The sequence below is a fragment of the Hydra viridissima genome, unplaced genomic scaffold (genome assembly GCF_058129835.1).
Source record: "Hydra viridissima isolate aposymbiotic clone 2 unplaced genomic scaffold, HvirCarnegie_v1 scaffold_5, whole genome shotgun sequence".
Lineage (NCBI taxonomy): Eukaryota > Metazoa > Cnidaria > Hydrozoa > Anthoathecata > Hydridae > Hydra > Hydra viridissima.
This window is the reverse complement of record NW_028324304.1, coordinates 15,106,813-15,122,803: the sequence shown is the minus strand read 5'-3', so window position 1 is coordinate 15,122,803 and position 15,991 is coordinate 15,106,813. Positions and strand designations below refer to the sequence as shown.

The 15,991-nt window shown below is 29.4% G+C and overlaps 1 protein-coding gene and 1 pseudogene across 1 annotated transcript; both read right to left on the bottom strand.

Annotated features, from left to right (window-relative positions):
- Window positions 1–2,418: 2,418 nt before the first annotated feature.
- Window positions 2,419–9,192, bottom strand: LOC149888880 (TNF receptor-associated factor 3-like). The gene is made up of 7 exons (XM_090088498.1): window positions 8,931–9,192; window positions 8,544–8,595; window positions 4,768–4,869; window positions 4,295–4,459; window positions 4,110–4,187; window positions 3,936–4,013; window positions 2,419–2,922 (listed from the first exon to the last, which is right to left on the bottom strand). The coding sequence occupies exons 1-7, from the start codon at window positions 9,125–9,127 to the stop codon at window positions 2,596–2,598; spliced, it is 999 nt and encodes a 332-aa protein (XP_089944624.1). The 5' UTR covers window positions 9,128–9,192; the 3' UTR covers window positions 2,419–2,595.
- On the bottom strand, window positions 4,882–7,040 carry LOC149888881 (uncharacterized; annotated as a pseudogene).
- Window positions 9,193–15,991: the final 6,799 nt, after the last annotated feature.

Here is a 15,991-nt window from a genome sequence, read left to right as displayed (position 1 = left end):
ATACCCGATACTTGATACCCGTAGAATATCCGTGAAAATACCCGTAGAATACCCGATACTTAATAACCGTAGAATACCCTTAGAAAATACCCGTTGAATACCCATTAAAATACCCGTAGAATTACCCGATGAGGTAAAAATATTAAAAACAATTCAACTCAATTCATTTATTACATTGAATTTCAAAAAACAAAAAAAAGAACGAAAATACCAGATCGCGCGAAAACTTCGGTTCACTAATCGGGTAATTTTTAGAATTGCCCGATTTATCGGCAAACTTTATTATCCAATTTTCAGGTACTTCTACGAGAAGTTTTATTACTCGATTTTCGGGAAAAGATATCGGGTAATTTTATTACCTTATTTTTGAGTACTTCTGCGGGTAATATTCGGGTTGTTTAAATTGGGTAATACACGACCCAAAGTTTAAAATATCGGGTAACTAAAGTTTATTAAAAATAACCGTCAACGGGTACCAGCGGGTATTCGGGTCAGGTTTTCGCCCCCTACCAAATATTAAAAGAACATATTCATTAGATAAATAATTGAGAATATTTATTAAATAATAAAAGCAAGAAGAGAAAAACCGGTGGTTTACTATTATTACTTTGTATATATTTCAATTAATGCGTTATTATTATTATTATTATTATTATTATTATTATTATTATTATTATTATTATTATTATTATTATTATTATTATTATTATTATTATTATTACTATTATTATTACTATTATTATTATTATTATTATTATTATTATTATTATTATTATTATTATTATTATTATTATTATTATTATTATTATTATTATTATTATTATTATTATTATTATTATTATTATATTTTTTATTGCAATCATTATTATCATTATTATTATTACTATTTTTATACAGTTACACAGTCAAAATCTTATGAGCATTGAAACGCTACATTTAATCAAAACAATAATGGCAAGTCAGATAAAGCAATGATAACGAATGTTAGTTTATGATATTTACCTGATTTAATGGTGAAGACGAACGCTTTATGTCGAAAACTGGTGCTATAAGCCCCTACATATTTGCTAATTTTAAAATAAGGTTAAAACCTATGCAGAAAAGATTTTAAAACCATTGAGAAGTTACACAGTTACAACATTGTCGAGAAGGATGTAAAAATGTGCAAAGTTGCGCAGTAATTTATAGTGATACAGAGTTTTGAGTCAATAAAAGAAATAATAATTTTTTATCCAAATCAAATGATCAAGAATGTAAATAAATGATCTGCTTGGAAGACTTATATTTAGTGGCAACGAAGGAAGTGGCGAACAGTTATATCCACTCAAATGTCGATTGTACACCACTCAAATCCGAAGTTCACTGTTTGGAGAGTTCTTTTATTTAAAGTTTGAAATTTGTTGTTTAATACCTGGAGTCAATCTCATTCCACGGAACAGCACATACAGACTCCTTCAAGCAGCTCAGCGTATTGCCGTATTAAAAGAACTTAACAAGACTTTATAAACTTTTGCTGCAGCAACTCATCTTACACAAGGAAATAAGTATAATACCACTAGCTTTTGTTTCCGTCTATTTTTTGTTTGCATAAAATAGTTGCACAATTTCAGCAATCAACAATATACCGTGGTCTTGTCGTCCTGGCCCTTATTGACTCTCTACATGTCATAATTTAGCGTATTGCTCACAATTTTGGTGTTTTAGAAGGTAAACTGAACGGCTGAACGGTCTCAAAGGAAGTTGAAGCTCTCTGTTTTCCTTAAAATACATCTGATGGTGCATTTTCAACAGCTGAAAAAACAATCTTAAAAAAAAGCGATATAAAAAAGCTAGGTCACTGCCAGATAAACGTACAAAGTCATAATTCTTCTCATCATATTAGCAATATCTTGATAACCCGGAAAGAGTTTTTAGACTATGTAAATGTCTTAAAATTTATTCACCAACTGATTCACGGAGTTATGTAATATACGTTCAACATTTCATGATAAGGGTAACCCTTAATTAAAATGAAAGTTCACAGCTAATCTTTTCTTGTTTTCTTTCCCGATTAGTAAACAATTACTTTTTTAAAATTTAATTAAATAATAATTTCATTCTCAAAAGATATTATAGCTTTATATTCTCAAAAGATAATACAGCATGCGATTAAAGGTCTTTCCTTGATGTGAAAAATTTTGAATAGTGTCGTTTAAAAAACTTAAGTAGTTTTTAAAGAATTTTTTATGTTCTGGGTCCTTTGACCTCTCACTCCCTTGATGTTAGCATTTTTTATGATGTCCCGAGTTTGCAAAAGTTCGTCTAAATGCCTTTGAGGCACACAGGTTGTTTGATATAAAAGACCTGTATCAAAACATTTATTATTCTGATGTAAGTGAAAACCATCAGTCAGGATTTCAGAAATAAAATTTTAAAGTCTTTAAAAAAATCTATATTTCAATATTTTATTAGCACTTAAATCAGTGATGTATATATCAAAATGTTGCTTTCTTATTAATTTGAAGGGTTTTGAGAAAAAAATTGTCCCAGTAAACCGGTGGATCTCTAAGAACATTCAAGGCGTCCGTTTACATCCAGGGAACGTCTAAGGGCGTCCTATTTTCTGGGGTCCCACATCATATCAGAACAATTATAATCTAAAGCATAAAGGGATCCTTTTTCCTCACTTCTTAATGCTTTGTTTGTTTTCTCTATGTTAGAAATTCTGGTTTGCATTATGCCAAATTTTTTTTTATTTTTAACTGATGCTTCTTCAAACTTCTTAAGTTTTTCGTCTTTTTCAATTAATGCTTTTTCAAACTTCTTAAGTATTTCGTCTTTTTCCTTTGCTGCTTTTTCAATGGAAATTAGTTTTTTCACGGCCAAACTTAAATGAATGCAAGTCGATGATGAAATATGATCAATTTGTTCTTGCTTAACTCCCTAAAAAAAAGAAGATTGAAATTAGTCTTGAAACATTTCAATAGGTAAAATAATATTTACAAAGAGGGAAACTTATCAATTGGGACTCGCTCCGTCTTTAGCAACTTGAGTTAATGTAATACACAAGCATCAAATACAAAATGTGTTCATTTAAAGAATTTAAAAAAATGCTTTCACAAAAGTTTATTTTTACACATTTTATTTCTTACAATGAACGCTTTTATGTTTTAATAATTCTGAATTTTGCTACAGAATTTAATGACCAAATGGTTTCTTATTTTGTTTATGCAAGTGGTTGATTTCAAGCGAAAAGAGTTTTTTGTTATTTAGCTCTTGTTTAAAGACGAAAATCTCGTTAAACTTGTTGAACGGTCAGTCAAAAACTGATTTTATTATACATATTTTTTTTTTCATTCTATGAGAAAGGAAACATTGTTTTTAGAGAGGTTCTTTCGACTATTATTCTTCTAACCACTGCATATAACCTCTTTTTTTTAAGGATAATATGAAGCATGAATTGCGACTTGTCAATGTGGATATCAAAAGTCAGATTAATTGGTTTAGGCTATCGAAAAAGCGAAAATTAAAGAAACTTTACTTGGTGAAGCTGGCTAATATATTTTTAAATAAAAAAAATAGTAGTAAGCAAAACTTATCAATAAACTATTTTGCAACTAAAAGAATATGATTTTAAATGTATAAAGTTTATTACACAAGAAACCCAAAATTGAAAAACATGAATTGCAGCATGTCACAAAAATTTTTGAAATTTACTATTACTTATTCATTTCAGGCTGATATATTCTTTCCAAACACAGAAAAAAAAAGATTTAAAAGATAATCGATAAAAGATATTGAATCTAAGAACACATCCGTTTTCCTAGTTAATGGAGTTATTGAGTCAAAAGCAATTATGCAACAAAACTTTTACTTATTTAAATTTTTAAAAAAATTCCCACTTTCTAAACTTAACAATGACCATTTATAAGGAGTAACACTATGAAAAATCTGACCTTAAATAAACATCCAATATCTAAAAATTCACAAGGATGAATGGTGTGTGGGCAATCATTAGCCAGATGAGAATTCATCTAAATTAAGAAGAAAATAAAGGGACGTTACTGTAGAAATGCTTTACTTAAACAAGCTAAAACTATTTCTCTACATCAATAATATAATAAATTCACCTCGCTCCTCATAATGTTTTTCTTTTCACATTTATTGAAGCATTCAATGGGAAAATTCATGCAGACACTCCAGTGAGCCTAAAAAAAACATAAAATGTTCTATTTTCAAAATTACTTTTAAAATGATTTAAATTTACAAGTAGAACAAAAGTTGTTTTATGGATTTGTGCAAGCTAAAAGTTTACCTCTAGATCCTGATAAACACATTTTGTTTGACAATATTTACACGGAATACTACGGTAGTTGCAATCTAATTCTAAATGGTGCTCTAAGTCTCTCCTTATGGATAAAACTTTGCACGGTATATTTGGGCATTGAACTTCCGCAAATGGGCAACACTTTAAATGATCCTGAAACCATATTAACAAATGTCAGATTTTACAATATTAAATACTTAGTAATAAAATTCATTAATGCAAATGAAATGCAATACAAAAATGAAAATGAGCTTATTTAAACTCTTTCAAATTTGAGGGAGTTTTAAAAATCAGTTTTAATGTAATGCAGCAAAACCGTACATATCTTCTCGCGTCACTTATCTAGCATGAAACTAAAATACTAAATAATTTTTAACCACATTACGAAAAGTAATAGAAATTATAAAAATTTGCATAAATCAATAACTGTGGACAATTAAAACAAAAATAACAGTTCGTACATTAATTGCCTTTAACTCGCCAGTCCAGTTGCAATCTTTTAAATAATTGCATTTTACAAGTAATCCAGAAATAGTCCTTTTAGCTGCCACATCGTCAAATACCTTAATTACATAAAAAAACATTGACCAATAATTACTCTTTGAAGGTTGAAAAAAGTAACAACAGAAGTGCTCACCAATGGTGATAAGCCTTTACCATATTGACTGCCTGATGATCAAAACAAAACATCATCCAGAAAATCGAAGATCTATTTTTTGAACCAAGCTGATTTAAAATGCAATAGAAAAAAAAAAAAAAAAACCGACGAATCAAAATTTGTGATAGGAAAAGCTATATCATTTTGACAACATTTATCCAAACAGTAATATTTTGATAAAAATTTAAGAAGTCGACAGTTCAAAAGTTGCAATAGGTATAATGGTGAAAATAAACGCAATAAACAAGTTAGTGTTAGTGTCAGATTTAGTTTACATTAATGATTGAGCTGATCGAGAATGTGTTCCGATTCTATATTTTAACAACATTTTCAAAAAAAAGGACGGCTTCAACTAAGTGCATTTATAACTTTAAAAATTAGTGTAATTTATTTATAATTTTCAATTATAACATTTTTGGTACAGTTCCGATAATCCTAAAACCAAGAAAAATTGATTCATTGTTCCCAAGTACCCCTAGTTAGCTCCCTGACAATGTAAAGTTGGACCATTAATGACAATTTTATCCATTTTAGTTTTTCTTAATTTTGTAAAATATAACGTTGACACATTTTAATATGCTCTGTTAAAATATTTATTAACACATTTTTAACGAACCCTTTCTTTGACTGACACACAGGCATTATTTCTCTATGAGCCATTGTAGCCCTTATGAACCCGTCTCTTTTCTCACTATGATACACTACCATTGAAGCCCTAGTGATCTCTTACATAATCCATTCAATTGATTGACAATGGAAGTTTGGTAAAATCATTGGATTTTTAAGAAACTGCATTATTTCTTGCTTCTTTAAACAACAGTTATGAATTGGTTCACAGATCTCCTCAGTTTTTTCCAATTGATTAGATCTCATAGACTTCTTGCTAAAGTATTTATTCTTGGAATTCTTTTATTGCATTTTCTGCGTCCAACAACATTAACGTTTCTCACATCGAGAATTATCTGCACTTTAAATCTTCTTTCTCCTTCATCTGAACTGCAAAGCATTGTCTGGAGAATGTTTTCATTGTGTGCATTCTAGACAGAGGAGCAGCTATGCGGCAAAACAATACTCTGTACAAGCTTGTTCTGGCTCCTCACCAGGGCTAGGTGTTTAATGTGGTACACCCCTTTTAACAAATAGAAAAAATAAACATTTTTTTTTTCTGAATTTTTTTATTTTAAACATTTAAGTACAAAGTCCGTATTAAATTTTTTATATTATGTTAATTAAAAATAATTAAAAATTAATTCAAGAACACATACTGCACATATTATTACTGAATACTTAAATAATATTAATATTCAAGTTTTGGTATGGCCAGCTTGCAATCCAGATATGAACTCAATAGAACATCTTTGGTACATAATTGGACGAGTGTTAGAGGCCAACATCCACTACCTAACAGCCTAGACGAGCTGCAACAAATTCTTCTCCGAGTGTGGAAGATATCCCTCAAGAAACGATAAGATCTCTAATTGAACGTATGCCACGGCGCTGACAGGCTGTAACAACACCAAGAGCTGGTAACACTACTTATTGATATCAAAAATGTTTCAATTTAAGCTGTATTAGTGTGCATAACAATAATAATTATTTTACTTTATTTTGTTAAACGAACACTATTTTTGGTTTTAGTTTGTTTTTTTTTTTCAGTCAATTTTATTTTCATCGAAATAATTGTGTTATATTTTTTATGAAAACGCGCTTATAGCTTTGTATTTTTATACTATATTAAGTATATTTCCTTAACTTCTAACCACACGACAGAATAAACTCCAATAGTAAACTCTGCTAACAACTTCTAGTTCTTGAGATCCTGTCCCTCTAATCCACGCTCAGAACACCAAACTTCATATCATCAGCGAAAATACATGATGCCATTAAGATAATAGAACTGCGGCCTGTACACTCCAAACTCTAACTCTTTTTGATTTATCATGCTTCCTTTCTTGACATGGTTTATGTCGTTCAGCCTCTTTTTTATCAACTGATTCCATTTGCACTTTTACAATTAATTTTGTTCCTCTGAGACTTCATAAATTGAAGTTCAATAACAGGAATTTTATTTTCCATTGTACATTTGCATAAAATATAAAGATTCTGGTCGCAGCCATCACAGTTTGATTCTTTGTAGGATTTGATTGGACATTTACACCTTTCAATTGCAAACAGTTTATCAAAAATCACATTATGATAAGAGACTTGTTTAGAAATTCCCCTCCCTTATGATAGAATGTATGCTTTCTCCTAATCATTTATAATTCTGTCAGAAAAAAGACTATAGAAAGAGACCATATTTTAAAACATATCTGAAAGTTGGCAGTTCTGACTCTTAGAACTTGCTTGCTGTGGCAATTAGCTTCGTTAATTTACAGCTAACTTTATCACGAGTTTCGTTGCCATGCTTTATAGTTATATACTTATTTCTAGAGAATTTGCACATGCAATATTATTTATTGCAAAATTACCAAACAAAACAAATAATAAAATTGTCACTTGTGGTCCGATTTTGATTAACATAAACCAAAAAAACTTGGGAGCGATGTGTCATATTAAAAACTCAGAAAACAACGTATATAGTTTAGGTCATTAACCAATGTTATGGTCATGTATAGTCCAACTTTGACATGTCAGGGGTCAAAATAGGAATATTTAGGTAAGGATTTATGATTCATATTGGTTTTAAGATGATTAGAGAAGTAAAAGTTTTAAAACTAAATATTTTTGTTATTAAAAGAATTGGTTATCAGTTTCATATGATCAAACACATAAGAAAAATGGCCAATCAAACCTCAATTCATAAATTTTTGAAAAAGGATCCACTTAACGCACATAGTTAATAAATGTTTAACACAAACTTATAACAAATGCTCAAAATTTGTTAAAACTTTGCTCAAATTTCCTACTTCCAAGAAACTTTATTTAGATCTGAATTATAAATAAATTTTATTGGGAAATGTTTGGATGACACTGCCAAGAAAAACATTCAGAATAGGCATCTGTACATTGTACATATATAATCATTAATCATTATTAATAATTGTTAAGCAGCAATCGTTTTTGTAAGAACTTTCGGGTACTTCAAAATCTTATTTTTTAATGATGTCACAGTGAAAGCTTCTTTGATTAAAAATAAGATAAAATAGCAAAAATGCACAAGAGAAATTGTTAAAGAAGATATTGCATTATTACTGCTTGTTTATTGTTCAAAAAGTAATACTTTACATAGAAGAAGTAACATAGTAGTAATCATATTCAGAATAGAGTAATTTGCACTACAAATTTCAGAATGGCGGCCATTTTCATGACTTCCGTTATGGGTATAGCCGCGAAATTGATAAGAAAATTATTTCCAGAGATTGCCTGTGAAAGCCTTGCATTAAGCGTAATGAAGGGCGGAACAAAATACTACGTCTAAATGCGAGATGAAGTTCAAAAAGGAGGTTCGATTCGCTTTTTACTTTTTTATTTATTGATATTTATTCATACGAAAGTCTCCTTAAAGGAATAATATAAACACTAGTAGAGTTTCTCTACCTATGCTACTTTAAGATTTTGAAAGTAAATATTACTTACCATAGCTTTGTCTATAGGATTTCGGCAGTTAGGACAATTTGCTCGAGCATTTCTAAAAAAAACAAAAACATTCGAAGTTCAAAACAAAACAGTTATTTAAAATTTTTAGAAGTATATCACATAAAAAGACGTTAATACATTTACTTGTATTGTTAAATTTCTACACAGTTTTTATGTTAGCTTTAAAATTGACATATAGAAATTTAAGGTCCCGTTTAAAACTAAGGCGCTTGAACGGTAAGGCGAACTATTTAAGGTCGGAAAGATCTATAAAAACAAAAACTTTTGTTGATAAGATAATCAACATGTTTTAGTAATATTAAAACAACTCAAAAAGAACTGTTATTTAAAGAAAGAATTTTTAGAAAAAAATAACGATTGCTTTACCTCATACAATATTGAATGCACGATTTGCAAAACCTATGGCCACATCCTAGAATTTGTTGAGGATCACGCAACGCGAGGAAACAAATTGAGCATTTGTAGTCATCAAGCAGAGTATTTACAAAATTTGCTTCAAATCCACCACAATCTTTATCTGTCTCTTCAAAAAAATCTATGAAATCTAGAAATGGCAGAACCATTTCTTTGTCTGCTTTTAAATGCTTCAACTTTTGAAACGATGAATTACTGCACCAAAACTTTTATAAATGATGAAATACAACACCTGTATTTTTAAGTATCGCTGTTATTATTATGTTTGTTCAAAAAATAAGAAATGCAAATAACATTTCAAGAAAAGAATTTTAAGAAGATAATTTTATTATTTGAAAGTCTACATTTATGTGAAATATTTAATGTGTTTTATTTAAGAATCTGCGTATCGAAACTCTTTTGCTAAGATACAATACGATATTGGGTTGTGCGTATCGTTTGTTTCAATATATAACGATAACAACGTTTCCAAAAATATACTTAAAATAAAACTTAGATATCTATCGAAAAGTTAAAATGTTTATTGTTGACTTACGATAACATTTGCTATTTATGTAGTAAATGCAACAAATATGTGTTAATGAATAACGAAACATTACAAAATTAAACGATACATTTTTACTTTTTCCGATCAAAAAAGTAATTTTTTTAAAGACATAACTAACTGTAATGAAATAACTGACAAATGCACTATATTGTTATTTTGATTTTTAATTTATTCAAGATTTAAGAGTTAAGCTGATGCAAAAATCATACCAAAGAACAAAAAAAAAAATCTTTTAAATAATAAGTTGTTGATTAAAATTTTATCTCAAAGATTAGGTTTATTGATTACTCTATCACTAAATCACTAAATGGTAAATTTAAGAAACTATAAGCAGTGAGCTATGCCAAAAACCTCACTAAGGCAATGAGCGAATTTAATTTGTCATCAACTTTAACCACTGAGGTAAGAACCGAAGTAGGAGGTTCTTGACTTTAAGCAGCTGATTTTGCAACTTTGTTCTTTTATAAGAGACAATGGCAACACTGGCACTGAAAGCTCTTTCTAAAGATGTTGAGGAAGCCGGTATACAAAACCATTTTTAAGCAGCTTGAGCAAGGAGAGGAAATTTTTTCGGTGAATCTTTTTTGCTGTTGGTGATGCCCCACTAGCCTTGATGAAATCTAAGCACTTGTACCTTAGTGTCTAGTCATCTTTTCCAGGTATGTCTCTGTAATTGAATTGCGTGAAGAAACTATTTACGGCGGATTTGATTGACGTAGTTTCTTTGATATGTTGTAAATATAGTTTAAGTGGTTTATTTTATGAGCATATTTGAGGTTCTTTGTATAGTATAAATTAAAGGAAAACTTTTTGTAAAGGGAGTTAGTAAGGAGAAGAGAAAATGTAGAACTGAAACGTTGTGTTCGCTGCGAGAAAACAACAGTCTCTAATGGAGTTGAGGACACGACGCAACTTTACAATACTTTTCAGCATCATAAAAGTTGAATTCCATCGTGTTTTCACGGGAGTGATGACTTTCATAAGTTTCAAACCATCTTTGTCAACAGCATAACTGTCATCAAGCAACATCACCGAAAAGTTGAAACAAATTTATAAGAAAAATTATAACATAAAAGGTAATTAGTACAAATTACTATTATTAAAAACAAAAACGTTATACTAATTATTTTATGTTTTTACATATAATATAGTTAATATCAGTTTTTAATTACAACAATTAGCACTAATTATTATTTAAGTTAACTTTCTATCAGTCATCAATAGTCATTAAAAAGATTTTTTGACATAAAGTTTACTAATAAATTTGTAGGAGGCTTGTATTGTATAAAAATATAAGCTAATTTGCTTAAAAAGCGAAAAAGGATATTAAACTAAAAACTTTTAAAATCTTCTTGAATTCTTTGCTCAGACTAAGATGAACTGTAGCATCTTGAACTCAATTTAGTTACTCTTTGGATTGCTTCACGAAGATCCATACTGTCAAGAACTTTTGTTTCTTTTGACTGTTGTTTCAACTGCAAAATTCAAAAGATTATCAGTGTTGCGGTAATCAAATCGTCATAAAACAATTAATCCCCCTGGTTAATATGTATAATTAGCGTGATCATCGAAACCTCGTTCTCTTGAAGTAACCTGTCAAACAACAACGGATTCGAGCTACTCTTTTACCACTAGCTGATATACGATCTCTTCTTTGTGTTTATCGCATCTTTGTATAACAATACTATTATAATATGTTAATAAATTGAACTCGTTTTACATTACGACTCTTACGTAAAACAACATGGAGCCCACGGAGAATACAAAAAGAATATGAAGTCCTTAAAAATATTTCGAAATCTGAAGTCCACAGAAGAGACTAAAAGACAAAATTAAACGAGCAATATATAAAGAAAGAGTTGTGTCAATCAGCTAAGTAAATTTATTATTTGTTAATGAGAATTTCCTTTAAAGATATGCGTTAGGATTTATATAAAACTAAATTTCAACTTTGGATCTTTTGTCGATCGTTAACTACAAATTATTATTCCTTATTATAGTTGTTTAGATGATAATTGCATTTTATTGTTGTTTTGAAATATTTATTTCATGAAGAAATTTATTTAAGATACTTAAGGAATTTAGTTAAAAATATAATGGAAAATCATTTAAGATATTATAAAGAATTGAGGTTCATAAGATTCATTTATTAAGTATAATTGTACACAATGTTATATAAGTTAATGCATTAAGTCGAGGTCAAAGGCACTCTTATTATTTTTCATTATTTTTACCAAGAGGGTTCAGTTCGACCGCCCATTTTGTTGATACGAGGTTTTATTCATTCATTCATCGAGGTCTCAATTTGAAAAGGCCTTAAAATTGTAATGAAAGCCATATACCATTAATATATAATTGTTAACATTCTTTTCTCAATCTCAATATGTCTAATCTTGCCAATAACGTAGAGCACGAACGGTGGCCGTCAATTCAGTCAGACAGATCTTATGGTTGGTGGTTTGAGCGAGAGTTACTTGAATGAGTTGACGAGACTGAAAAATACAGCCATCAATAAATATTTGAAAAATACACAGTTTGATTGCGATATATCATCTTTGATTGAGGTGGATGAGGAATTAGAACAAGAAGAAATTACGAGCACAGAGTTTACCGTTTTTTTACAAGTGATCTTTTTTAGGTTTAGAAGATTTTATTAATAAAAATAATGTTGATAATCTAAGTTTGAATAAGTTTATCAGCAAGACAGTTAAGCTTCCCGTTCTTAAGTGAGAAATCTTTGACGGTAAACAAGAAAATTTGCAAACCTTTTATGAAAATTTTGATTGCGCTATAAATAAGAATGCGGAATTGACTGATATACAAAAAATGACTTATCTTAGAAATTTAGTTAAAGGTCAGGCCTTATCTGCAATTACAGGATTAACCTTATATAATGAAAACTATTCAGTAGCTTTAATATGTTAAAAAATAGATTTTCCAATAAGCAATTAATAATTTCAATTCATATGAAAAAATTGTTATCACTTGAAAGAGTTAAGAATGTTAGAAATATAAGCGAATTAAGGAAAATGTTCAATTCAATAGAAATGCAAACTCGGAGTTTGGAAAATCTATCACTATATGAAAATATGTATAGATCAATTTTAATTCCTATTTTATTAGAAAAACTACCAGAGGAATTAAATTTAACTATAAATAGAGAAGTAAACGGAAGTCAAGCTTGGAATATAATCAACGTTTTAGAAATAATTTCCGTAATCAAAATTTTTCTACAATTTTAATTACATGCGTTTATTGTTTAAAAAATCATAAATCTCATTATTGGAATTTAGTGACTGGTGTTTTAACTAGAAAAAACATTCTAATTGAATAAGATGTTGCTTTCGTTGCCTACGCGAAAGTCACTCGAGTAAAAATTGGGGACCAAATTTTCAATGTTTTAAGTGTGACAAGCCTCACCATATATCTATTTGTGACAGTTTTAAAGAGAATAATAAAATTGATAATAACTCTAAAACAGGACATTTCTTCTAAAATTAATCAACGTGTTTTACTCCAGACTGCTTGGGTGAAAGTCAAAAATAATAATTCCCGATTTAATTATTGCCGTCTTCTCTTTGATAACTGTTCCCAATTAAGTTACATTACGCCTTCATTAAGTAAAAAGTTAAATTTAAAAACAATAGATTCTAAAGAATTTAACATCAAAACTTTCGGAAACAATAATACAAATGAAATTTTAGATAGAGTTAAAGTTTACGTTCAAGGTAATGACGGGGTTGATATTGAAATTATAAATTTTGTAAAAGAAATTTGTTCTCCGTTAATTGGCCAGTATATAGAAACCGCAGGTAAATGTTGTAATCATTTAATATACTTAAAATTAGCAGACCATCATAGATATGATGAATATTTCCATTTTGTAAAAGAGGATTTGCTACCAGTGTTATAAATCAAAAATGGTTACTGCAACTATGTCTTGCATATTATTATAAGCAAGTTTTATAAAAAGCTCATGAGTTCTGGAATTAGCTGCGCTTGATCCAATTTGTTGATGGTTTGACCAATACTTGTTCATATTAACTCTGGAAACAAGAAGATGTAGCTATGAGCAAAACAGATAAAAAAGACTAACACTAACGTGTTAAGCATTGCTTATTTCCACAATGAGCTTCAATACAAAGTTTAATTGAGTTTGCAACTAAAAGCGATAGCATATAGAATATGTCATTGGATTAAATGATAAAAAACAAGTAGATAGAAACATGTACTACATATCATTGCCGTAAAATTGGAGGGAACCAGGAGGCGATTGATTCTTCCTTACTTTTACACAGTTAAGTTATTTGAAAGCTAAAAAATAGCAGAATGAAAAAATCAAAATGGCTTAAGCCATTTTGATTTTTTATTATTTGTTCAAGTTTTTCAAGCAATTGCTTGAAAAACTTGAATAAATAATAATTAATGTCGTGATATTAACTTTAAATTCTTCATTTTAGGTTGATATATTTAGTCCAAACCAAAAAAAAAAAAAAAACGAGCGGAAAAATAATGCACAAAAGTTATTTACTCTAACAACATATTCATTTTCCTACTTAGTGGAAATATCGAGTGAAATGCATTGATTCAAAATTCGGAAATAAAGAATTTATTATAAAAATATCTCTGAGATTCTAGACTCAATAATATCTATTTAATGAATTTAACACCATTTAAAATCTGACTTTGAACAAACATCCAAGTTCAAAAAATTTACAAGGATGAATGGTGAGTGTGCAACTATTTGCCACATGAGAACTCATCTAAATTTCAAAAAAATGGGACATTACTGCATTATGGCTTTTTTAAACAATTTAAAACTATTTTTCAATATCTTTATGAAAGTAATTAAGAATTCATCTCACTCCTCAAAACGTCTCTTTTACCACATTTTGTGAAACATTCAAGGGGAAAAAGCATCCAGACGCTCCAGTGAGCCTAAAACAAACACAAATTGTTCCAATTTTCAAAATCACTTTTAAATGTCATTTATTTTTACAAGTCGAGTTAAGTTTGTTTTATGATTTTATGCATATCAAAAGTTTACCTCTAGATGCTGATAAACACATTTTGTTTGACAATATTTACATGGAATACTGCGGTAGATGCAATCTAATTCTAAGTGGTGCTCTAAATCTCTTCTTATGGATAATACTTGCACGGTATATTAGGATATTGAACTACTGCAAATGGGCAACACTTTAAATGATCCTGAAACCAAGATTAATAAATATCAGAACTTATTATACTAAACAATTAATAAAAAAATTTCTTAAGGCAAATGATGTGCCATAAAAGAAAAAGGAATATAATTGAACTGCTTTAGTTTTAATAGAGCTTTACAACTCCAATTGTAAAATGTTGAGCACCAACACGGTACTTATTAACTTGCTCACATATCTAGCTTGAAAGTATAACTACATTAAAATACTTTTCATCCATATTCAAAGAGGAATCACAATTTATGCAACTTACATAAATCAAAAAGATAAATATATAGCATCAAGGTAACAGATCGTACATTAATTTCCCTTAACTCGCCAGTCCATTTGCAATCTTTTAAATATTTGCATGCTACAAGCAATCCAGATATGGTCCTCTTAGCAGCTACATCTTCAAATATCTTAATTAAAATAAATGTATAACAATTCTATTATTAATATTGCAATACAATTACATTATGGCGAATAAAGGTTTTAAAAAAGTTAAATGCTTTAACTTTTGGCTAACATTGCTTGTTTTAGTTTGAATAAATGAGTATAATTGCGAGGTTGACAACTAAATATGGTTTGAATATTGATTTTAACATAAACAATTATAAAATTCTTTCTATTATCCTTTTACTTTTCTTAATATTAATAAAAGGCAAGTATATTTTTAAGTCTATATTTACTTTAACTTTATATGTAGCGTATGATTGGGCTGAGCGATAAATTGTTCTGATTTAATATTTCAGTAACACTATCAAAAAAAAAAAAAAGTTGTACCAAGACAATATTTGGTAAGTGCAATCTGACTTTCTAAAACTAGTGTTATCTGATCTTTCGATGTCGCTGTGAAAGCGGCACCGGTTAAAATTATGATAGTCTAAATTCAGACTAGCGCTAATGTGAAAACAATTCTTTCAGCTATGTTGAAAGACGTAAACAGATAACTTCATCTAAATGCGTAAAGAACCCAGACAGCCTCCCGTTAGAGGCCCAATGCTGGCCCAGTTCCGCTTGCCACAGCGGCGCGATGCCGGCAATTGATCACGGCCCAATGTCAAAACGGCCAATGGCCCAGCATCGCTAGCCAGCACTGGCCCGGGATCATTTTCCAGCATTCGTCCGTGATCGTATACCAGCACCGACCCGTTACTTTTAACCAATATACATTCACTAACGCACTATTATTAGCCATTTCTAATGTGATATCGCACAAAAAGCAAATACAAAAGTAAATATTTTTTGATGTTTATTCCAGT